This window comes from Pollachius pollachius, assembly GCF_949987615.1.
Source record: "Pollachius pollachius genome assembly, chromosome: 4".
In the NCBI taxonomy this organism is placed as follows: domain Eukaryota; kingdom Metazoa; phylum Chordata; class Actinopteri; order Gadiformes; family Gadidae; genus Pollachius; species Pollachius pollachius.
Window position 1 is genome coordinate 6,378,863 of NC_136937.1, and position 25,276 is coordinate 6,404,138.

A 25,276-nucleotide genomic window follows, 5' to 3' on the forward strand; every position below is an offset into this window, starting at 1 on the left:
GGAGGGGTAAGGGGTCAGGGTCAGGGTTCGTAAGGGTTAGGGGTTAGGGGTCAGGGTTGGGGTTGGGGTGACCCTCAACCCTAGGTGTTGTGGGTAAGATGGGAGAGATGTCCAGAGACCAGAGGAAGGCTTTCTGAAGATGGGTTGTTGTGACCCCCAGGGCAAGAAGAAGTGCGCCTGTAAGAACAACTACATTGGTGACGGGGCCAAGTGTGAGGTCAAGGAGCTGCCAATCAACCGCTGTCTCCAAGACAACGGCGCCTGCCACCTGGACGGGGAGTGCACGGACCTCCACTTTGAGGGTACGATGAGGTCATTGATGAGGTCATCACAACACACCAAACCCCTTGCAAATACTTCCCTTCAACCAATGTGTGTGTGTGTTTGTGTGTGTGTGTGTGTGTTGCTTGTGCGTGGGTGTATGTGTGTCTGTGTGTGTGTGTGCATGTGTGTGTGTGTGTGAGTGTGTGTATGTGTGTCTGTGTGTGTGTGTGTGTGTGTGTGCGTGCGTGCCTGCGTGCCTGCGTGTGTGTGTGTGTGTGTGTGTGTGCCCGTGTGTGTGTGCTTCCAGACGCCACCTTGGGGGTGTTCCACCTGCGCTCCGATAAGGGCCCCTACAAGCTGACCTACGCGGGCGCGACGGCGGCCTGTGGGGCGCAGGGGGCCGGCCTCGCCTCCTACAAACAGCTGTCCTACGCCCAGCAGGTGGGGGGCACAGGGTCAAGGGTCAAGTGTGACATGTCAGCGTTAAGGGTTAAGTGTGTTAAGTGTAAATGTGCCAGAGTTGTGCAAGTGTTGGACATGGGCGGGCTTCTACCTGTAACCCCCTGCTCATGGGTCAAGGCGGGCTTCAACCTTTAACCCTCTGCTCATGGGTCAAGGCGGGCTTCAACCTTTAACCCTCTGCTCATGGGTCAAGGAAGGCTTCAACCTTTAACCCTCTGCTCATGGGTCAAGGCGGGCTTCAACCTTTAACCCTCTGCTCATGGGTCAAGGAAGGCTTCAACCTTTAACCCTCTGCTCATGGGTCAAGGCGGGCTTCAACCTTTAACCCTCTGCTCATGGGTCAAGGAAGGCTTCAACCTTTAACCCTCTGCTCATGGGTCAAGGCGGGCTTCAACCTTTAACCCTCTGCTCATGGGTCAAGGCAGGCTTCAACCTTTAACCCTCTGCTCATGGGTCAAGGCGGGCTTCAACCTTTAACCCTCTGCTCATGGGTCAGGGAAGGCTTCAACCTTTAACCCTCTGCTCATGGGTCAAGGCGGGCTTCAACCTTTAACCCTCTGCTCATGGGTCAAGGCGGGCTTCAACCTTTAACCCTCTGCTCATGGGTCAAGGCGGGCTTCAACCTTTAACCCTCTGCTCATGGGTCAAGGAAGGCTTCAACCTTTAACCCTCTGCTCATGGGTCAAGGCGGGCTTCAACCTTTAAACTTTGCTCATGGGTTCAGGCGGGCTTCAACCTGTGCTCTGCGGGCTGGCTGACGGAGGCCCGGGTGGCGTACCCCACCACCTTCTCCAACCCCAACTGTGGCTTCGGTCACGTGGGCATCGTGGACTACGGCACCCGCAAGAACCTGAGCGAGACCTGGGACACCTTCTGCTACCGAGTCAAAGGTGGGGGGTCACAACAGAACCCAACAGAGGAACAGCTCTGCTCCGATGTTCTCTCTCACATTTAGGGTTGTTTAAAGATGGGATGTATATATTATGGCAGAAATGATCTTTGTGATCATTTTGCTCTCGTCTCCAGAGGTGTCCGGTGCGTGTTTAATTGTGCGTTGTGTCTCTGCCCCAGAGGTGTCCTTTGCGTGTTTAATTGTGCGTTGTGTCTCTGCCCCAGAGGTGTCCTGTGCGTGTTTAATTGTGCGTTGTGTCTCTGCCCCAGAGGTGTCCTGTGCGTGTTTAATTGTGCGTTGTGTCTCTGCCCCAGAGGTGTCGTGTGCTTGTTTAATTGTGCGTTGTGTCTCTGCCCCAGAGGTGTCGTGTGCGTGTAAACCGGGGTACGTGGGCGACGGTTACTCCTGCTCAGGGAACCTCCTCCAGGTCCTACAGTCCACACCGGACTTCTCCAACTTCTTCACCGTATGTGAACATTTACATTACATTTATATTTACATTCAGGGCATCTATCAGACGCCTTTATCCAAAGCGACTTACAATAAGCACATTTTTCAGAAGAAAGAGAAACAACAATATATGGCTATCGGTACGGACGGTAGTAAGGACGTTCATAGAACCAAGTGCCGAGCCCAACCAATCTCTAGTTTAACCCATTTCCCCAGTACAACAAAGATAGCTAGGATAAGATGCTCGACCACGATATGCCAGGACAAACAACAAACAATAAGTATCTACATTAAGTGCCAGAAAAAACACACGTTGATCCACAGTCAGATCAGGGGTTTGCGGTTGAACTCCGGCCGTGCCCCTGCCTTGCTAAACTCCTCCTTTTCCTTTCATCAGCAAATCCTGAACTACTCTCGGAGCTCCCGGTCCGGGAAGGAGTTTGTGACGCGGCTGAGTGACCTGAGCACCAAGAATACTCTGTTTGTACCGGACAACTCGGGCCTGCTGGAGAACCAGGCACGTCGATGGAACAGTATCACGCACGCGCGCACGCACACACACACACAAACACCTGGCAACCTTCCGGTTACCAGTCAATGCACTCTACCTCCTGAGTGGTTGTTGACAATAGTGTTGAACCGTCCGGTAGACGCTGACGGAGAGGGACATGGAGCACCACCTGTCGGAGGGCGAGGCGTTGGCCCTCGGCCAGATGAAGAACGGCAGCCGGCTGAGAACCCGCCAGGGCAGCCTGACCATCCAGGGCCTGGTGGACTTCATGAACCCCGGCGCACTGGTACCACCTCCCCTCCTCCTTCTTCCTGTTATTAAGCTGGCTAACACACTGCATTACAGTGCCCCCTTGTGGTTAGCCAACACACTGCATTACAGTGCCCCCTTGTTGTTGGCTAACACACTGCATTACAGTGTCACCTTGTGGCTGGCTAACACACTGCATTACAGTGTCACCTTGTGGCTGGCTAACACACTGCATTACAGTGTCACCTTGTGGCTTGCTAACACACTGCATTACAGTGTCACCTTGTTGGCTAACACACTGCATTACAGTGTCCCCTTGTTTTTGGCTAACACACTGCATTACAGTGATACCTTGTGGCTGGCTAACACACTGCATTACAGTGACACCTTGCGGCTGGCTAACACACTGCATTACAGTGTCACCTTGTTGTTGGCTAACACACTGCATTACAGTGTCACATTGTTGGCTAACACACTGCATTACAGTGTCACCCTGTGGCTGGGTGACACACTGCATTACAGTGTCACCTTGTGACTGGCTAACACTGAATTACAGTGTCACGTTGTTGGCTAACACACTGCATTACAGTGATACCTTGTTGTTGGCTAACACACTGCATTACAGTGTCACATTGTTGGCTAACACACTGCATTACAGTGTCACCCTGTGGCTGGGTGACACACTGCATTACAGTGTCACGTTGTGACTGGCTAACACTGAATTACAGTGTCACATTGTTGTTGGCTAACACACTGCATTACAGTGATACCTTGTGGCTGGGTGACACACTGCATTACAGTGCCCCCTTGTGGTTGGCTAATGCACTGCATTACAGTGCCCCCTTGTCACAGTGGCACAGTTAAGGTGCTGTAACTTTTAATACCATGGTTTGCTGTTATAAATACTCTCCATTACGTCATTACATTTTAAGTACATGCTGTTATAAATCATAACCACAACTTCTTTGTGAATGCTGTCAGTCCTCCTGCTACGTCAACGAACGCTTCATCATCGACTCTGACATCGTGGCGTCTAATGGAGTCATCCACGTGATCGCGGGGCCCCTGAAGGCCCCCCCACCTCCCCACAAACTGGTGAGCCACCCACCTCTCTTATCATAGCCACTCGTCTTAGAATCATCAGAACAATTAAAGGCAACTTTGGAACAGCTACAAAGAAATGGATGGCTCTGCAACACTTAGGAAACCTCCCTGGAGGTTAACGCTCACGGTATCTCCCACCAAAGGGTTTGTGAGTCTCATTCCCTGTGTGCTCCTCAGCTCCATGTGGGACACAAGGCCGGGATTGGGGTGGGACTCGTGCTGTTGCTGGCGCTGGGGGCGGCGTTCCTCGTGGTGGGATACCGCTTCCACACGCACAGGGCCGCACCCTTCAAGTTCAGCTACTTCAAGGTCGGGCCCCGCCTTCCTCCTTTCATAACGTGTGATCCATACATGCACCTCAAAAACCACCTTCTTAAGACTGCTGTCACAAAATAACCTCCTTCTCTTTTCTCCCCATATGTTCTTATTAAATGATTTTATGTTGTGTTCACTCTGTAAAGTCTCTTTGAGTATTTAGAAAAGCGTTATATAAGTCTTGTATATTATTATTAAGTGAGTGTTTTGGTTGATGGTTTGACCGGGGCCTTTTCCATGTGACAGGATGAAGATGAGCAAGAGGAAGACTCCGCCCCTACGCCCCCCCACTCCAACATTATCAACCCCCTCTTCGACACGTCGCCCCCCGCGGAGCCGTCGCCTCCCAGTGTGGCCGTAAGTCTGGAACTCACTCACGGGGTTTAATGCTGCACCGCTTCAGTTTCCCTGTTAGCAGCCTCTAGTGGCCTGAGTTGCCACGGTTACATCATTTTCAGTCTGAGATTTTCCCCACGCTGGAAAAGAGGACCAGAATATAACATATAATCCTTGAGAAACTACCTAGTTCAGTAAACGGAGTAAATAGTTCAGTCCCTCCAGAAAAACGCGATTATGCGATCGCATAATTCAACGCATAATCAGCCAAAGTCCGCATATTCATGCAGGGGCCGCATTTTTTAAAATATGCCGCACTTTCACCCCATAAATTGCCGATTTCCGCGCAGAATATGCGGGGCTTGCATGATTTCATAATCCCCGCATTTTTGTTGCAAAAAAGTCACATATCTTAGCAGAAAGTTGAAAAATGTTGCGTTTACTTCACACAAGAGCAGCCATTTCCCCCTGTTGCCATGGGAACGTTATGAAGTGACGTAATTACACAACGTGAACGTCATCAAAAAGCTGCATTTTTCACAAGTCCCACATTTTTTTCACAAGTTCCCGCAATTTTTGCAAGTTGCCGCAATTTCATCGCATAAAATTGCATAAATATGCCGCATATTTCATCGCATTTTTTAAGAAAACGTGCCGCATAATCAAGGATATTTGGCCGCAACAATCACAAAAAAATGCAGAGGGACTGATAGTTGCAGTACAGAAGTGCGATAGTGCAGCTTTAAGTATACATTCGATGACTGACACTTGAGCTGTCGAGCTCTGATTGGTTCTTTTATTGCAACAAGTGTCCTCTGGTCCCGTCCGTCACTCGGCGTGACGGACGGGACCTGACGTCCTCCTGTCCGTCTCAGAATGTGATGACCTTTAGATGTGAACCTTTCATAGTGGTCAGCGGGTCAGAGGAATGTTCCCCCCGCTGGACTGACCACAGGTCTTCTGTTCTAGGATAAGGACTCGCAGCAGGGGGTGAGCAACGTTTGCTATGACACCATTCAGGCCTGATGTCCTCCACACCCCCCCTAGAGCCCTGGACCACCAACAGACCCCTCTAGACCCCCTGGACCTCCTACAGACCCCTTTAGAGACCCTGGACCTCTAGACCCCCTGGACCTCCTACAGACCCTGGACCTCTAGACCCCCTGGACCTCCTACAGACCCCTTTAGAGACCCTGGACCTCTAGACCCCCATGACCTCCTACAGACCCTGGACCTCTAGACCCCCTGGACCTCCTACAGACCCCTTTAGAGACCCTGGACCTGGAGACCCCCTGGACCTCCTACAGACCCCTTTAGAGACCCTGGACCTCTAGACCCCCTGGGCCTCCTACAGACCCCTTTAGAGACCCTGGACCTCTAGACCCCCTGGACCTCCTACAGACCCCTTTAGAGACTCTGGACCTCGAGACCTCTAGACACCCTGGACCTCCTCCAGACCTCTAGAGACCCTGGACCTCCTCCAGACCTCTAGAGACCCTGGACCTCCTCCAGACCTCTAGAGACCCTGGACCTCCTCTAGACCTCTAGAGACCCTGGACCTCCTCCAGACCTCTAGAGACCCTGGACCTCCTCTAGACCTCTAGAGACCCTGGACCTCCTCTAGAGACCCTGGACCTCCTCCAGACCTCTAGAGACCCTGGACCTCCTCTAGACCTCTAGAGACCCTGGACCTCCTCCAGACCTCTAGAGACCCTGGACCTCCTCCAGACCTCTAGAGACCCTGGACCTCCTCTAGACCTCTAGAGACCCTGGACCTCCTCTAGACCTCTAGAGACCCTGGACCTCCTCCAGACCTCTAGAGACCCTGGACCTCCTCTAGACCTCTAGAGACCCTGGACCTCCTCTAGACCTCTAGAGACCCTGGACCTCCTCCAGACCTCTAGAGACCCTGGACCTGCTCCAGAACCCCTTCAGGGATCCTGGACCAGTGATGTCAAGTGTTACTATGAGCACCAGTAGCTCCTCCCCAGAAAATTACCAGTAATTCAGCCCAGTATCCTGAAGTCATTTCAAATCATTTATTATAATTCTGTTGCCTGCGTTCATTTTATCTGACAGATTTCACATAAATAATTTTTCCGAACTATACTCTATAGAATTGCACATAAAGTTAATACATCTGATATTTAACGACAAAGTAAAAATCATTGAAAGGCGAAACATGTTTTCATAATGCTGATAACCGTGTCGTTTGTTAATAAGTATATTTTACATTCAGGAATGGAATGAATACAATAACATCACGTCCGTTAACAAGTTGTTGTCCGTGGGCAATTACAGCTTGTTATATCATACAAAGGTCAAAGTAATTAAAAGTGTGCAGAAAGATATATAAATAAATGACTCCTAACATAAAACCAGTTTAACCTTCATATTCTGCTCGCCATGCAGCAGCTTCCCTTAACGACCAAAAACACAACAAAGAAATACCAGTTACAACACAATACCAGTCCACTCAGAACCAGGACAGCGGGTAACCTGGTAGTGTTGAACATTCACCAGCGATGACCTGCCCTACGGCTCTGGTAGGTTAGGGTTAGCTAACCCTGACGTTCCAAGCAGCCATCTTGTTACTTTTGCGCCAAAAAAGTATGAATAATTATAATAAAGACGCCCCACGCAGCAAAGCAACCGTGAGTTCTTATTCTAGAATTGACCAATGGGAGGGCGCTCCAGTACCAAGATGGCGGCCGGGCCACGCCCCTCAGTTCTTCTTCATGGAGTCCAGGATGCGCAGCAGGTGGATGAACAGGTTGATGATGTCCAGGTACAGGTTGATGGAGGCCAGGATGTGCTCCTCAGGGGACAGCTGGTGCATCAGAAGGTGTGTGTCGTAGATGATGAACCCGCAGAAGACCAGTGCTCCGGCGCAGGCGAAGAGCAGCTCTGTCGTCTCGTTGTTGAAGAACATCTGGCAGGAGAGAACCCCATAATCCCGTTCTCAGTAACTTTGTAGCATCAAACATGAGGAGAATGCCTTAAATATTAAGATTAGGTCTTAAATCCTTGAATATTGAGTATCTTCACATGTCTGGCTCTACTCCAAAGGACTGAGGGGACAAAAGACCCTGTCACTCACCCGCATAACCCCGCCCACGATCAGAATCAGCAGTGCAGCAAACAGCCTGCAGGGGGCAGCGATGCACAGAATGTTCACTCATTCACTCAGACAGAGATACATAATGACATTTTATGAATGCTGGGAGGCAGCATTCTTAAAAATACAACTATTTGTAAGGCTCATTAGGTATTTTCTCTGCTTTTCTTATTACAACTAACATATAATGTACAAACATTGTAGTTCAGTTCATGTGGTACAGTAGTATCTTACAGTAGTACAGCCCATAAAATACATGTAGTACACTAGTATCTTATAGTACTAAATAACATGTCCTACTGTAGTAGAGTAGGTCATGTACTACAGTAAAACTTTAGTACATGTAGTAGAGTAGGTCATGAAGTACAGCAGTACATGTACTAGTACTACTGTAGTACATGAAGTACTGTAGTACATGAAGTACAGCAGTACATGTACTACAGTAGTACGGTTCATGGTGTAAAGGTGTTCCTTCAGACAGTAGTACATGTACTACTGTCGTACATGTACTACAGAATCACGTACTACAGTAGGTCATCTACTACAGTAGGTCATGTTCTACAGTAGGTCATGTTCTACAGTAGGTCATCTACTACAGTAGGTCATGTTCTACAGTAGGTAAAGTTCTACAGTAGGTCATGTTCTACAGTCGGTCAAGTTCTACAGTAGGTCATGTTCTACAGTAGGTCATGTACTACTACAGTAGGTCATGTACTGCAGTAGGTCATGTACTACAGTAGGTCATGTTCTACAGTAGGTCATGTTCTACAGTAGGTCATGTACTACAGTAGGTCATGTTCTACAGTAGGTCATGTTCTACAGTAGTACTGTTCCTGGTGTTCCTGGTGACAGTAGGTCTCACCCGGCCCCCAGCTTGCTGAAGTCCCTCTTGGACTGGAAGGTGTAGGCCGTGAGACAGGTGAACACGGTGCAGGTGAGGAAGAACGCCTGCAGCACGATCTTATACTCATAGAAGCTCACTGCAGGGGGTCAGAAACAGGATTCAGTAGGCATCCACCGTTCAGTTAGAGGTACTACACACACTAGGCAGGGGCTTTATTCAGATGAGGACGCGTACCAGCTGTTGCCACGGAGACCGCCTCCAGCAGAGTCTACAAGACATGAAAACAAAAGAGTTCACGGGTGGCTTTAAAAACAGTTCACGTTGACAAAATAGGAATCCACCTGTCCAACAGACCTTCATCAGCCACGGTGGTGCCCTCCATCAAGACTTTCTATTATTACTGCGTCTCGATGTTGCTGCTGGGGACTTCAGTGGAATTTGTTTCATCTCAAGAGTTTCATTGACCAGCATCTCTTCACTCAAATCTTAAGTCATTTTAGAATCAGGGTTACTTTAGAATAGAAGTTACTTTAGAATCAGAGTGATTTTAGATTCATGGATCACATGTCCTGCAGATCAGCTCCAAAGTGTTGTTCAGTGCGATAAGACAGTTGGACTTTGTCATACTGGACTTTACGTTCCCCTTCCTTGTGACTATAGGCCGTGCCTTAAAGGGAGCAAACTCCATGATTTACTGTCTTATGATTGTTCCTAATCAGGTATCTGAAAAGATACAGACAGCTGGCACAATCCAACACCCATCAGTACGTACACACTGTACACTGCACAGTGTTACATTTGTTGACAATAAAGTTATGCGAATGAGAAAGAATCATGAGTTAGATGTGAGGCAACAAATGTAACTCTGTACAATAGTGTACACTCTACAGTGTGCACTAGTGTAAAAAAACTGTAGTTTTACATTTGTCGACACTACACTGTACAGTATACATTAGTGTACACTGTTACATTTGCTGACTCACATCTAACTCATGATTCTTTCTAATACGCATACCGATGTGAACAGATACAACTTAGATCAAACCCCGTCAAGCCCGTTTAGTGAGGGGCGTGGAGGGAAGGCCAGAGGGACGCTTACGAAGGCCAGCAGCAGGTAGAGGTTGAGGGGGTGCTTGTGTCTGTACACCGCCAGCGCAACCAGCAGCACCAGCGAGCCCAGCGCCGACACCAGCACCACCGCAGGACTGGGAGGAGCAGGAAAACCAGTTAAACAGGAAGAACATTCAGAGAGCTACGGTGATCCTGTCGATGAACCTCAACAGCCCTGTCAATCAGCGGCTGCCAGACATTACAATGCCTTGACAACTGATTTGAAATGTTATCTCACACATATCTATTTTATAAGTCTTTACTCTGCTGTTTCGTGGTCATTTCATTAGCTATATTACAGCTATATTACCAGTTATTTATCATTATTGAATGTTTTTATCATTTGGTAATTACATTCATGAGAGTCACAAAGAGTGTGGATTACAATCAAAGATTTCCGACCAATTTTAAAACGTAAATATACTTATAAATTGTTATATATATAACCTTATACATATATATATATAATAGAAATTAAAAATACACATTTAAAAAAACGACTCGTTCTTGGTAAAACTGTACAGTGTAGTGGGTCGGCTTAGCTCAGGAGGTAGAGCAGTTGCCTTGTAACCGAAAGGTCGCTAGTTCGATCCCCAGCTCCTCCTAGCTGATTGTTGATGTGTCCCTGAGCAAGACACTTAACCCTAACTGCTCCTGACGAGCTGGCTGTCACCTTGCATGGTTGACTCTGCCGTCAATGTGTATATTAACTGATGTAAGTCGCTTTGGATAAAAACGTCTGCTAAATGCGCTAATTGTAAAAAAAAAGTATCATATATTTCTATATGTTTTAAGCATGTTTACATAACTCCCACGTGACCCAACACAAATTATAATTGACAACGTCACTTCCGGGTTCGAACGTCCAATGCATTCTGCCCGCAGTGCTGGGGTTCACTGGGATTGCGTAGAACAGAGTTCATAACACACGCTGGTTCAGAAAGGTACACAGGACCAAAATGATCTCCTAGGAGTAGCAGAGGATCTCATAAGAGGACCAAACCATCTCCTAGGAGGAGCAGAGGATCTCCTAGGAGCCCCAGACCATCTCCTCGGACCCCCGGGCTGACCTCGTGTGGACGAACTGCTTGATGGGCTCGCAGAACATGAAGAGCGCGGCGGTGGCCGTGGTCAGGATGATCTGGAGGGAGAGGATGCTGTACACCTTACGTAGGAAGTCTGGAGGAGGAGGGGAATAAAAAGTGATTAGATGAGTAGCATCCCTCATCATCATCACTGACGTTACTGTGATCGGCGTCGTGTTTCTCACCCATCCGGATCTGGACGCTGGCCGTGGCCACGTTGGTGCCGTAGTTGAAGTCATCCTCGATGGAGGACCTCGGGTATTTCTCGGTGCTCATCTCTGCGGTTTAGAACCAAATACACGGCAGCTCTCTGTTTGTTTTTGTCTGTAGAGGAAGCGGTGACGACTGAGGAATACGGAGCGGCTCTTCTTCTGGTCCCAACCCGACTGATCGGTGCAGCAGCGCCCCCGGCTGGCCTGGAGGTGGGGATCACCAGACGGCCATGGGGAAGGGAAATACCGATCATAGGCCTTAATAAGTGTAATAATCATAATAATGACTATAAAAATAGTCATGAATAATATATATATATATATATGGCAGGAATGCTGTCCGTTTACGCGGCATGGTATCATGTGTATTAACATAACTGTTGATTAACTGTAGCAATTGGATTTAATGTCCATAATCACTGATCTAAAATGTCTATATTTAAACACACACACACATATATATATATATATATATATATATATATATATATATATATATATATATATATATATATATATATATATATATCTTTGTTGTCTCCAAAGGGAATATAATGGTTGTTTTTTTAACATTTGTCTCGTGTTCGTTTCTCCCCCCTTACTTTGGTGCTCCAGGTCAAATTTGACCGGCCTGTTTTAACTGCCCTTACATTAACACAAAAACCATTGATCACCAAAACAATGTCTCAGACTACTGGTTTACATGAATAACTGCAGTGAATAGACACAGAAATTGAAAGTTGTATTCCAAATATAACATTTATTGTAAAGAAAAAAGACAGAAAAATCTAACCAGATGACCAAATTCACAGAACATCAGAACATCAACATAAACACATTGTGTGTGTGTGTGTGTGTGTGTGTGTGTGTGTGTGTGTGTGTGTGTGTGTGTGTGTGTGTGTGTGTGTGTGTGTGTGTGTACACACAGGAGTGGCATTTTGCAATCAGGTCGCAGTGTGCCTTGCAAACGTAGGCATCACATTTGAAACATGTAAGACTTGTCTTATTGTCTCTAGGGGCACAGAGCTCGCCTCTCTTCCGTTTCTGCCCCTGTTTTGGGCGGAGAGCGGCCAGGGCAATGGCTGCAATGAAAGAAACAATAATGAATAGATTGGAAACAATATGGAACCTGTCTTACACAAAATGCAATGTTTTCTATGAATACAAGTAAATCAAATGCATGACAGATGAAAATATACATTACCTTATCAAGGCAGTCAACGCCTCCTTTGTTTCTGTTGTAGTTCAGGATGATCTGGGGCTTCCTGTGCTCTGCTTCGCTGACAGCAGCGTCTTTGTGTAGAGTGCTCATCAGGATGACATTCTTATTTTTCTTGGGCAAATATGACACAAGACTGTGTGTGTCTCAGTGAAAGCAAATTTGGATGACAGTGCCTCTCTCCCTCTGGTCGACACCAGTGCAGGGGGAAGTTGAGGCTTGTTCTTCCTCACTGTCCCCACCATGGTGAGCTTTCTTTTCAGCAGCTCCTGACCAAGCCCATGTGATGTGAAAAAGTTATCACATGTGATGTTATGCCCCTTGAGACCGGCTGTCATGTCCAACACAACACGCATGCCTTGGTTTTTTTCTGGCCTTCCAGTAACAGGTTTCCCTGTGTAAACCTGCATATTCCAGGCGTAGCTGCTGCTGGCATCACATGCTGCCCAGATCTTGATCCCATACTTGCCTGGTTTGCTTGGGATGTACTGTTTGAATGGACAGCGACCTCTGAAAGGGACCAGGTGCTCGTCCACTGTCACCTCAGGGTCTGGATTGTACATCAGTGGTAGGCGCTCCACCCACCTGTCCCAAACGTTCCTGATGGCAGCCAGTTTGTTGTCTCGCCAGCGGAAAGGTTGTGTAGCTCTGTCATCAAATCTGATAACTCTTGAGAGGGCATGAAACTGCTGCAGGGACATAGTTGACCGGAATGTAGGCCTCCCTGACTCTGCATCCCACAGACTTTTTGTAGCCTCATTGTTGGACCGATGTACTCCTTCTAGAATCAACAGACCCATGTAGGCTTGGAGGTCTACCTGGTCCAATGCCTTCCATGTGTCCGCAAACACACGCCCCCCTTCCAGGTTTGTCATCGCCAGTATATTTTCCACAATGGACTCTGGTAAAGAGAGTTGGAAGCTGGACTTGATGTCATCCACACGAGATGTTGCATACCGTGTTGGCCCTGGCGTCATCCTAATGATATTTTCCCTCTTGCTCTGCCTCCTCTGTCCTGGGGGGATGAATACCAGAGCAAGTTGCCATCCTTGGACTGGAATGTCACCTCAGGTGTGTCTTCTCCAAGGGCCTCTTCCCCAGGTGCCCCCTCCCCAGGTGCCTCTTCCCCAGGTGCCTCTTCCTCAGGTGTGTCTTCCTCAGGGGCCTCTTCCTCACCATCTGTTAACTGTTCGGTCTCATGGTGGTCTGGATCAAAATCAGGATCAATCTCTTTTATTTCTGAGACATCCTCCTCTAATTCTGGTTCAACTTCAATCCCCTCTTCATCAGTTTGAAAAAAAAGGTCAAGAGCCTCTGACAGAAAATCGTCTGATCGGGCGCCGACTCATTGTGTTCAGAGTAAAATAAGAGCAATGCACAAGTTGAGGATATCATAAGCCCTCGAGACAAATAAATGTAAAACACAATATTTATGATTGATCGAAATGGAAATCGGTCAGATTTGACACGAACATGACAGGAAGGTTAAGTTAAAGATTAAAATCAACTCCAGTGGACCCTTGCCTCCATTTCATAGATCGCGAGTCGCGAGTTCCATTGCCTTGAAAGGCGCCCTGACATCAGGCGTGGCTTGAAGAAGTGCTTTCGGTTTCACGTAAGCTGCGTAGGTTCATCTCTGGCGATCAAGACACGCAGACACACACACACAAACACACACACACACTCAGTTTCCGTGTTCGAAAGTTTGTGAAGATGGTGGCTTTGGGGGTGAAAATGAACGTTTTAATGGTTTCGGTGTTCTGCGGACTCGTTGGGATGTCGATGGCGATTAGTAAGTAAAGAAGAACGTTAAAACTGGATTTCGCCGATTGTTTTTGTTTATGTGTTCGGCCTGTGATAACGATACGAGGACTAAAGGGACGGGTTAAAAAATTGAAAACAGTCAAAAGAAAATAACATAATGATGTAAATTATTTTAGTCTATGCTTCATTATGATGACATGTTTCAAGCTAACACCAGTTATGAATGGTTTCTTCTCCACATAGTGGACAACACCGTATGAGGTTTTACGAGTTGTTGATAAGTTAAACATTACAAACATGGCCACCAAAGGTTTACCTGGGTAAATTAAAACGATATTAGTGTTATGATTGTAGGCGTAGCCTTCTAGTCTTCGCCGTATGGCCTACATGAAATAAAACCTGTAGGCGTGGCTTATTTACCATTTCGCCCGCTTCCAATATAAACTGAATTCTCTCCTGTGTTCGAGAGATCCCCTGGGAAAAGGTAACAGTAGCTGGAACACGTCACACACAGCATACACATACAACATAAACAACGGTAAAATAAAATAAAAATATCCACATGGATAATATAGACGATAAAAGATATGCTACGGTGTTCTTGGAGAATGTGTGTCATGGTGGTAGTGCAAATAAGCACGTTCAGGGATAAAATCTAGAAGCCAGCATTAAATATGGACAGTAAAAAGGAATAATGTAAGCATATTAATAATTTTAAAAGTATAGCATTGCAAGGATAAACTCTAACTAAAGCCTTCCTTCCAGCTGCCCCCAGGGTCCAGGTGTACAGCCGGGAGCCTCCGAAGGTCGGGAAGGAAAACAGCCTGGTCTGCTACCTGAACGATTTCCAGCCACCGGAAGTGAGCGTGGACCTTCTAGAGAACGGAGTCGTGATCCCCGGGGCGGTGCAGAGCGACCTGATGTTCGAGCACAAGTGGCAATACCACCTGACCAAGAGGGTGGTCTTCACGCCCAGGGAGGGGGTCCGGTATGCCTGCAGGGTCACCCATATGGGGAGGACCACAAACCACGCCTGGGGTGAGCTCCGTTTCTGGTCTTCTGTAGTCATTGCCGATCACATAACATCAACTTTCATCCACTTTTTTACGGCCACTTTCAGATTAAGTTAGTTAGTTTCATGCTTTTTGGTTTTCTTTCCAGATGTGGATGAATAAAGTCCAACACTGCAGTGAGTAATATAAATGAGTAATTATTATATTTGATATATATATTTGATAAATATTTGTTCAAAATGTGTGAAATCTCGTTTATCGTCAAGGTATTAAATATCATATCATTTGATCCTTTTAATAGCGGACTACACGCCCTGCCTGGTGGTTCTGCGTCCCAAGAAAGCAAGTCGATCAAGGCACTCTGGAACTCAAAGTGTGGTTAAATAATCCTGATGTTGTTCACCGATTTTATCTTTAACTGCTTGTTAAGATGCTGTAGTTAAGAATTGAGAGTTGTAACGAGAGAGAGCAAAATAAGGCGAGTTTTAAAAGATAATTGAATTAATTAAATAGATAAAAACATCCCTCCCTTTCTCCACCAATGAGAAGCGTTGCCTTCACACACCTGTGATTGACACGTGTGATTGACAGGCATTTTGGATTCCTTTAACCAAGTATGGAAGGCGGCACTATGCACTCAAGTTACACCTCTCAAATCTGTCACCTACAGCATATTTAATAACTGCTCCAGCAATCAATGTTTTATTCTTTAGCTTATGCCTAATTATTATGTGTTGACATAATAATATTTGTTTCTGTGTGTTAGTTGATTTTAGAATTTACATTATACCCAAAGGGTTTTTAAGCTATATTAATGTGACATTTAAAAAATGTGCTGTTGTAATCGGGTTCTTTATATAAACATGTCAAACATGTTATATTATTATGGTGAAGGAATGAGGAATATAAAAATGAAACGTGTGAGCCTGATGAAGAATAAAGGGGTTGGTGAAGCAGAGGGTTTTATTGACTTGAACGATTTTGGTGTTTCTGGATGCGCTTTATTTTTCATGGATTCCCCTTTCTCCTTGTTTTTTTTTTTAACATTTACAACAACTGGTCAATTTTTTCTATTTTCTATCCAGCTTTCAGAATTGAAATGAAAATTCTGGATGAAAAAAAAAAAAAAGTGTCCCTTTTAAATTTAATTTAATTAAAAAGTCGTCAGTACTCAGAAGTACCCATAAGGGCATGCGTACCCCCACTTGAGAACCACTCCTCTACAGGGACTTGATCATCATGCGCGAGGCGCTGGCGGAGTACGGCGCCGGGCCCTTCCAGGTGAGCCAGTGGAGCCCCGAGTGCCAGCCCAGGTGGTCGCCCCTGGGGTGCCACTCCCCGTTGAGGAAGGCGGAGCCACATCGGCTGAACCACCAGCCCCCCTGGTTAGACATCGTGCACTTGTTCACCGCGATGTCCCCGAAGATGCAGGGGTCGCAGCCGTCGTTGTCCCGGTCGATGGTGCTGAACCCAGAACCGTTCTGGTTGATTCCCGCATACACGCCTTTGATCGCATCCCCTTTGGAAGGCAACAGAGAGGGTTACCAGCAAGACACGGGTAAGGAACGCAACCCTACATGGGTATAGAACCCAACCCTACACGGGTATGAAACCCAACCCTACACGGGTATGAAACCCAACCCAACCCCGGTATAGAACCTAACTATCTGGGTTTAGAACCCAATGGACTGTTAAGAACAGTGTGTGTGTGTGTGTGGGGGGGGGGGGGGGGGGTGTAACCCTGCTCGACCAATAGGATCTCCATTGGTTTCAGCCACCGTGTGTCTGACTCATTTATGGGTTGAATTGTGTTGATGTGGGTGGAGCCATACCTGCGTTCCCTTGGTAAGGTCCGACTGTCAGCTTGTACGCCTGCTTCTGATTGGCCAGCCGGAAGTCTCTGTAGTTGGCGTAGGCGGTCCCTCCCTCGTGGTCCCAGAGGTCAACCCTCAGCACCCACCTGGTCCCGGGGGTCCTGGTCAGGGAGTAGACCCTCTCCAGGCCCAGCCACTGGTCCTCTGAGCACAGCAACACAGATCGCTAGCACGCCTCCTAGCACCTTGCTTCCTATCACCTGGGTTCCTATCACCTCGGCTCCTATCACCTGGGTTCCTAACGCCTGGGCTCCTATCCCCTTGGCTCCTATCACCTTGGTTCCTATCACCTTGGTTCCTATCACCTCGTCTCCTAATGCCTTGGCTCCTATCACCTTGGCTCCTATCACCTCGGCTCCTATCACCATGGTTCCTATCACCTGGGTTCGTATCACCACGGTTCCTATCACCTTGGTTCCTATCACCTCAGCTCCTATCACCTCGTCTCCTAACTCCTTGGTTCCTATCACCTGGGCTCGTATCACCTGAGTTCCTATCAACTGGGTTCCTATGACCTCGGCTCCTATGCCCTTGGCTCCTATCACCTCGTCTCCTAAAGCCTTGGTTCCTATTGCCTCGGCTCCTATCACCTTGGTTCCTCATACCTGGGTTCCTATCGCCTTGCTTCCTATCACCTCGTCTCCTATCTCCTTGGTTTCTCCCAGGAATGTCTAACCCCACAATCGTGACGTAACACTGTGAGCCGCCGATGATCTCGCACTGGACGCTGCTAGATGTTTGTTCAGAGCCGCTAGGAGCTTCTGAAACCGTTCCTACATCAACATCCAGCAGGCCCCTCCCACTCACTTCCTGGTTTTCCGAAGCCCTTCCGGTACTCCGCCCAGTTCCTGTTGAAGGACAGAGCGCTGCCCGTTCGTCTCTGGAACACCGTCCAGCCCCCGTCCGCCAGCATCTCACAGTACACCTGGAGGAGGGGAGGAGTTACACAGGAGGGGAGGAGTCAGCTGACTGGGGGGAGGAGTCAGGTGACTAGAGGGAGGGAGACAGCTGACTGGGGGCGGAGTCAGCTGACTAGAGGGAGGGAGACATCTGACTGGGGGAGGAGTCAGCTGAATGGAAGGAAGGAGTCAGCCGACGTGTCCTCCAGATCCTGGTAGCTGATTGGTTAGGACCCTCTGGGAGGTGTTAGTTTGTTGAATGTGGTTTTTGAGGGATATTTTGCAGGTATCTGTGACCATTAATGATGACATCATGGGTTTGCATCTCACCTGGAAAGGTTCCTTCACTCCTGGGGGTTTGATCACATACACGCCGCTGGCTGCCGCCTTGGACGCACTCCTGATCTGAGAACAGTCTGTCCCTGAGGTCACACACGCACACACACACACACACACACACACACACACACACACACACACACAGAGGATATCAGCACGCTGGACGGTGATGGTGGATATTGATTATTAATATGGTTATGAATGATGTGTGCAGGGTAACCACGGTGACGTAGCTTTCACCTTGTGAGACGAGTGTCTTGCTGGGCTGTAGAAAACAAAAGTTCATTTAATCACATTGATAAACTAAATAAAGGTGTTTACAATCCTCACATACTCTCATCATCGACCTTGTTAGCTCAATCACACCTTTGTTTCAACACTTTAAATACTTTACCAAACTTCAACAATTAAACAACGCATCAATAGCGATGAGTGGTGGACAGGTGTCAATCCAAATCAACACATGAATACATAAGCGGTTATTGTTATTTTTCTCGGTTAAGTGTTTGATTTTTTACAGGGAAATGTACATTTTTGAGCAGAATCATTTCACATAGTTCTGAAAACTCACTTTCCCTCCTCCCTCAATTGTGTCCCAGCCCTAAAACCCCCAAATACACTATAATAAGTGTCTAGACGTATTCTGAACCTTGTCTTTACCTTCCATTGCTCTGACAGGCCCACGACAGACAGCAGTAACAGAGCACAGATCTTCATCCTAGACCTGAGGACACAGATCCACAAACAAGAAGTTCACCTCAACGGGACGCAAGCACCGCAGGATAGTCTAGAGGTTATGGGGGTCCCAGCCTGAAGCTTCTGGCTTCAAAGCCCAGAACACTGAACACGACATAACTATAACCATAACACAATGCCATTCTGTCATTAAGTAGTTCTCTCTGAACACTTACCAGTGGAGCTTACAGAAGCTACCAGTGGAGCTTGTTAATGAGTCAGTGGGTAGAAGTTTCCAGTGGTTTGGGTTCAGTGTGTAGAAGTTGCCAGCTGGTTCAGGTTCGGTGTCTAGAAGTTACCAGTGATTCAGGAGTGTGTTTATGTGTGCAGAGGGAGGCGTTACAGGAGGCCTGATCCAGGCTCCGCCTCCTCCATAAACACAGTTTCACTGATAAAAAGCCGTTGGACAACATGCCCATGGAAGCTGTTGCAATGCAGCCACTTAACTTCCCCTTCCTGTGTTTCCAGATTGGGCGTTGCCCTATCTGTGCTACTTTTGATTAGGGAAGGCTGGAAAAATTTAAGAATTTAATTTAAGATGCCCATGTATCAACATTTTCTGTGGTTGTGTGTGTGTAAGAGTGTTTGTGTGTGGTCGTGTGCGTGCGCGTGCGCGTGTGTGTGTGAGTGCGTGTGTGTCTTCCAGACAAGCGCGTTTGACCTCCCAGCCGCAAACCAAACGACATTCTCCCATCTAAACGACCAAACAACCAAACGGCCCAGGGGTCTAAAGACTGACCCCTTATCAGATTAATAAGAGATGGCGAACATCGGACAGTAGGCAGTCAAACCAGCCGACCCAGTTTTTTGTTGTACCTGTTTATACTAGCCATTACGGTAATAGCGTCTCAGAACTAGTTTCAAATTAAAAGCATTCGTCGGGTACATACCAAAAGACAGTCAATTAAATCAAATACTATCAAAGGAAGTGTACAGCAGTTGTGATATTTACTTTCAAAATAAAATCCCACCTAAGATATAAATATTACACATATTACGTACGATTTTGGATTCAATTAAATAAAAAAAAGCCCTGTTATTCCAGACTCATTCCACTTCAGGGTTATAGTTCACGATCCCATAGGGTGACCCAAGAAGTTAAGAATAGTTATTCCTGTTTGATTTCTCATTTTTACTTTTGGCCCTATTCCTCCAGCACGTGGGCTTCATTGCTGTTCACATTTCTTCTGGTTTAAATATTTTAATGCTTTTGACTTTGTAGGATCACAGTGGAATAATTATATGGTCTTGCAAGTATAGGAATCCTAATTTTGATGAGTAAGAAAAGGTTCGGGGTCACCCAAACTCCTTTACTCTACAGGCCATCACCATCTTTGCAGAAACCATTTCACCCCACCAGGAGTTCCACCACTGAACCTCTAGGCAGCGGTATAGGGTCTTCATCTATCAACTTTGCTCCACCACTTTAGTATTCTACTTCGATGGATACTGTAATAGTTTTTTATTCAATGAACTTTGTACACTTTTATCTTTTTATTTTTTTATATGTCTCCACAAAATAAAATGTTGTCCTTATTGCAAAGGACACAATCCCACTTGCTTGCCCTTGCTTGTAGGAGTTGGTCTTTACCCATCCCCAGACACTGCTCATGGTACCACCTCTGGCATGTGTCACACATTATCTGTAAAATGAAATAAGCAGACAATATCTTTATCATATTGTCAGGAATAAGAGGCCATGAAGGACATATTGTTTTAACATAGGGAACGTAGGGAATTTATGTGCTCTGCAACGTTGTTCATGGTTTTCTTTTTGCAGAAAAAGTAACAATACATTTTATTATATTAACAAACAATAACCCCAAATCATGGCACTGATCCTGTGGGCTTTGAGGCAGAGCACATTGCACAGTGGTTGTCCATGTCAAACACTGAAAGAAATTAAATTTCTTATATAACTCACACTTAACAATTAGACATTCCAGTTTTTTGGCAGCTGGGATCAATTTATATGAATCTTGTCATCTGGATTATGAATTACCATAAGCTCAAAGATATTGAATGAGTTTCAAAGACAAATCCATCATGTAGTCACATGGTGACTGTTTAACAATTTTTTAATTATTATTATTTTTTTTTAATGCATCATTGTAATTTAAACATATTTTGAATGAGTCTTTCGTTGATTAGTTTTGCGTTGTTCTGAATAGGTTCTGTTCTTTGGTTTGAATTAATTTTTTTGAGTTTTAAGTTATTTTAATAGGGACAGCACAGCATTAACAGAGACACATAAAGGCAGACATACTCAGACAATGAATAGTAATGCAATTCTATTTATAATCTAATTTAATTTTGGCAGACTGTGTGAAGTTTACCAGCATTACCATAACTGTAATTTATGGAATATTTGTCTTCTTATTTGACTTTAAATTATGTACTGAATATATTTTTAAGAACTCAATGTTTGCTGCATTGTTATTTATTCATATTTTGTACATTGAATCAAGACACTGACTTCCCCACTGAAAATCTGACATGTAAGGTATTAAACACAATGTAATTTTGGACATGCAGTGAAAGAACAATGCAACATTGTTCCTATCCCCCATGGAAACCATGTTATAATTGTGGACGTCCTGTCAATCACCAACTCAGAAGAGCAACAATTCTCTTTATTAGAAAAACTGGTATTATGTATCATTCATCCATTAGGATATGCCCTAGTGACTTTATCCTTTGAATATAGAAAAAAAATGAATATGTTATATTTCAATTGCTTAAACTATTTAGCCAATACTTCTAAAGACTTTTGCCATCAGTCTTTCATTTCTGGTGATGATTGTTATTTACCCCTTTTCAGATTAACCATGTTTTTTCTACTGACTTTGATAGATATATATACTGATCAAAATTCAGATCAAACATGCGTTCATTACCATGGTGACGATGACCCCACAACTACTGCTGTCCTGTTGAACAGGATGGGGCATGCTGGCTCCTCTCCACTTTATAGTCCCCCAGTCATTTTTTGCGTGGCAGATTTTTCTCATCTTCAAGAATTCCCTTTGGAAAACACATGGAGGTATCAAACCACATGCAATAACATTCTCAATGTCAGGTTTAAATTATAATAACCTTCTAATCAGTAAAGCTCTAGGAACACAAAGCCAAATAACTGCTTTAATTGACAGCTTCTTGGGATCTCTGTCTTATTCTGTTATTTGCAACATTTTAACAAAAAAAAGGTGCATGATATCATACCAGATGCTATTGTCATCTTTGAAATTATATATATAAATATTTTGGCTTTTGGAAGTCTTGCTTTCTACCTTTTCGTGCATTTTTAACACAGACATTGAATTCTTTGTTTAGCCATGAGCCATAATTTATTCATAACTGTACGTTTACTATATCTTCTCCTTTGATTTTTGGAAGGTGAATAGCTTGCGGATTGGAGTAACATATCTCCCCCTCTTTTTCTGTTGTCGTTCCTTCCATTTCTCAGTTTCCACTGTGAATTTCTGCACAAATAAGTATACTTTAGATGGAAGCAGTCATTGAGCAAATACAGAACCAGTGAGACAGAAATCTAGATTCTACAACATTGCACACTGGTAATATTAATAAGGCCAGTCATGATTACTTATTAAGATTGTAGAATTTACAGTGCAACAGTTTTTATATTGATTGTATATTTTTTAAGAGACAACTTTCACTGTCATGTAAGGGCACAAGATATTGAAAGGAAGTCCAGTACTCCAGGCAAATGTTTAAATTGTTGAACTGGTGCGCATAACTTTTTCAATTAGGTGAACTAGCACAGAATTTGTTTGCATGCAAAATTTACATTTCCTTTTCCTTTTTGTCATTTGGCAATTATTTTCCCCACATCTTTCATTGTTGACCAGAATAAAAGGTACAGATGAAAGTTTTCTTTCATGAAATTCCAGCAGTGTTAAAAAGTTAACTTGTAAAATTAACTTGTGAAGAGCTTATTGTTTTTAATCAACTCCAATGATGGAGCAAGTTAGCTTGCAAAATTAAAGGATGTACCTTACCTTCTACGTCTTTTTACTAAAAAGAATCATCAATTTACACTTCCACAGTTAAATAAGCATTCATAGCATCGAAAACTAGAACACACACATCAGGCACCTCCAGGTTATCCAATAAATGAACATAGATGCACCTGACTATATTTTGGAACTGTGCCTGGAATAGGCTCACTCTAGAATTTAAATATTGTGGATTAAGTGGTGAAGACAGTGTCTACTAATAATTTTTGTTTATTGTTTATTAACAATGGCTGCTTAAGATTTGGCTAATGAAATGTATGTTGGTATGAATAATCCAATATGCTAACCTTTCTTCGAGCATTTCTTTTGGAGTCTTCATACTCCTTCAGCAGAGCTATGTGGGTTGACTGGTACTGCACCACAAAGTCGTCCAGTCTAGTGAACCTGCTTGACCGGAAACTAATGTGTTTCAGATCCCACTGGCTCTTTTCCATAATTCCCTGGGTCCTGTTGTCTTCTGTTATGTTCTGAAAAAAAGAATCACACATTGTATGAATAACAACACGAACAGTCAAACACAAACTTAACATTTATTTGAAAGAAAAAAAAAAATACTTTTCTCTTCATGTTTCTCAGGACAGTATATCTCCTACTGCACTTTACATATGCCTGCCCAGTGCCATGTCTTCCAAGGTCACCTAAGCATTGAAATAGATTACATTAATTTATTTGCATAAAATTCCTTGCACAAACTGTTTTTCATTTCAAAAGGAGACAATTTGCTTGTTTATTAATTACATACCAAGCATTATTGCAGTCCAAAGTCCAGCGTATGGAAGTAGGTATTTATTCATATGAGCGAATAAACCTTTGCAAAGGTAGGGGTTTGGCTCTCCATCCAGATCCAGTGAAGCTTTGGAAATTACTTCTTTGCAGTGCTTCCCAAAGTTGTTGTTTCCTTGAATTTCCTAAAGTGCATTATACAATAGTGATTACTAGTGTCTTTGAATGTTTAGTGGTGCACATTTGGAGATAAAACTGACCCAATGTCTAACCTTAATGATACAAAAAAATAAGATTGAAATGATTTATAAGAAGTTATTAATATGACCCCTTATTCTTGAGCATGTCTCAGTCCCTTGAAACAGATCAGAAATTCTAAACCGATACATTCTTGAAGTCACCTTTACTTTACTCCATGGCACTTCTTCTCATATCTCATACTCTTATTGTTGCTTGTGTTATTTTCCACAAGTGTATATTGCTTTGATGAAAGCCTCTGTTCCGTCTTAACCAAAATAATTACATACCTTCAAATCCTCTGCATTAATCTCAGACTTCACTGTCTCCTCTTTAGGAATTCCTTTGTTTTTTAGCCAGGACTGCAGGTTTAGGAGGTGTTTCTGAACATTGGCCCCACTGGATGGACTCGAAAACACTACTGCTGCACTTTCCAACATGTCATCCAGGTCACACAAGGACTTAGCTGTTGTCAGCAGACCAAAAGTGTGCATGGCCAGATGATAGTGTTTTGGTGCACTGTTGGATGTAAAAAAAATAAATAAGTTGAATGAATGATATGCAGGTCTAGTGGACATTTACTGAGAACAACATTTGTTTCTCTTGCACAGTTTTGGTTAGGAAATCCCAAGGCCACTCTGCTAAGAGCATTCTAATGTGTGATCATTAGGAAGAGCAGATTTCACCATTGTACTTTTGAAAAGTAGAAAACGTTTTTGGATTTTATTTTGTTGTTTTAAATACTTTGGGTCTTAAATGATTATGTTAAGAGAGTATTAGAAACTTATTAAACTCTCCGTTGTGTTTCCCCTGTGCATTAAAAGGCTGATACATAGTATTTTATATAAGACCTTCCACTTTCACAAAAAATATAAGGATTTCAAAATTTACTCTGTGAGTTAATGTAGTTAAAAAAGTAGGTGATGCTTACTACTTTCGACACGTCTTTGGCATTCTTCATCACACGACTGAGACAGCGATGGAGAACAGGCAACCCAAAGTCCTTCTTAGTTGCTGTTCCACTGGCTATCCTGTAGTAGGCGTTGATGGTGTCATGCAGATTTTTTCAAACAAATTGCTTGCATTAGAACCATTGACCCATCGCACATGATGAATATGGGTGCTCGAACGCCTCTGCGTCCATAAGCCCTTGCAACATCTGTTTGAAAGGCCTCTAGGAAATAAGTCACTGAGGCGGTAGTGTGGTCACAGGTCAGGTAAATCGCAACTGGAAGTGGAGATGATTTATTTTTTGGATTTCTGACCACTAGTTCATATACATAGAATGGAGGCGAGTCATTTTCTTTCTTCACGATGCTACCTGTAGCATCAAGGTAAAGGATGTCCTCCCGGCAGCGCTCCTGATCATTATGGCTTACATTTTTCCTGTGGAATAATTTGTATTCATATATGTAATCCAACAGCCTTTTCAAGGGTATAATTAAACAAAAGCAACCTTATTGCTACTAGCTATAGCATCAGAC

At 44.7% G+C, this 25,276-nt stretch overlaps 4 protein-coding genes across 4 annotated transcripts in view; 2 read left to right on the forward strand and 2 right to left on the reverse strand.

Annotated features, from left to right (window-relative positions):
• Nucleotides 1–5,609, forward strand: part of stab2 (stabilin 2) — a gene marked incomplete at both ends in the record, with an annotated part of 47,235 nt that extends 41,626 nt beyond the window's left edge. Inside the window, 10 exons of the mRNA XM_079735644.1 lie at nucleotides 161–302; nucleotides 572–705; nucleotides 1,451–1,616; nucleotides 1,978–2,084; nucleotides 2,466–2,585; nucleotides 2,719–2,865; nucleotides 3,810–3,923; nucleotides 4,110–4,241; nucleotides 4,494–4,604; nucleotides 5,553–5,609. Of these exons, the coding sequence (XP_079591770.1) occupies nucleotides 161–302; nucleotides 572–705; nucleotides 1,451–1,616; nucleotides 1,978–2,084; nucleotides 2,466–2,585; nucleotides 2,719–2,865; nucleotides 3,810–3,923; nucleotides 4,110–4,241; nucleotides 4,494–4,604; nucleotides 5,553–5,609 (1,230 nt within the window). The remainder of the gene's footprint in view (nucleotides 1–160; nucleotides 303–571; nucleotides 706–1,450; nucleotides 1,617–1,977; nucleotides 2,085–2,465; nucleotides 2,586–2,718; nucleotides 2,866–3,809; nucleotides 3,924–4,109; nucleotides 4,242–4,493; nucleotides 4,605–5,552) is intronic.
• A 998-nt stretch (nucleotides 5,610–6,607) lies between these two features.
• Nucleotides 6,608–11,116, reverse strand: tmbim4 (transmembrane BAX inhibitor motif containing 4). Its single transcript, XM_079735563.1, has 7 exons — nucleotides 10,926–11,116; nucleotides 10,726–10,834; nucleotides 9,645–9,750; nucleotides 8,780–8,813; nucleotides 8,564–8,681; nucleotides 7,684–7,729; nucleotides 6,608–7,515 (listed from the first exon to the last, which is right to left on the reverse strand). The coding sequence occupies exons 1-7, from the start codon at nucleotides 11,014–11,016 to the stop codon at nucleotides 7,309–7,311; spliced, it is 711 nt and encodes a 236-aa protein (XP_079591689.1). The 5' UTR covers nucleotides 11,017–11,116; the 3' UTR covers nucleotides 6,608–7,308.
• Nucleotides 11,117–13,794: 2,678 nt separating this feature from the next.
• Nucleotides 13,795–15,901, forward strand: LOC307074647 (beta-2-microglobulin-like). The gene is made up of 4 exons (XM_079734897.1): nucleotides 13,795–13,963; nucleotides 14,701–14,973; nucleotides 15,097–15,124; nucleotides 15,250–15,901. The coding sequence occupies exons 1-3, from the start codon at nucleotides 13,885–13,887 to the stop codon at nucleotides 15,108–15,110; spliced, it is 366 nt and encodes a 121-aa protein (XP_079591023.1). The 5' UTR covers nucleotides 13,795–13,884; the 3' UTR covers nucleotides 15,111–15,124; nucleotides 15,250–15,901.
• On the reverse strand, nucleotides 15,894–20,314 carry LOC307074646 (angiopoietin-4-like). Its single transcript, XM_079734896.1, has 7 exons — nucleotides 18,972–20,314; nucleotides 18,721–18,784; nucleotides 18,301–18,325; nucleotides 18,052–18,143; nucleotides 17,630–17,747; nucleotides 16,781–16,966; nucleotides 15,894–16,467 (listed from the first exon to the last, which is right to left on the reverse strand). The coding sequence occupies exons 2-7, from the start codon at nucleotides 18,775–18,777 to the stop codon at nucleotides 16,169–16,171; spliced, it is 777 nt and encodes a 258-aa protein (XP_079591022.1). The 5' UTR covers nucleotides 18,778–18,784; nucleotides 18,972–20,314; the 3' UTR covers nucleotides 15,894–16,168.
• Nucleotides 20,315–25,276: the final 4,962 nt, after the last annotated feature.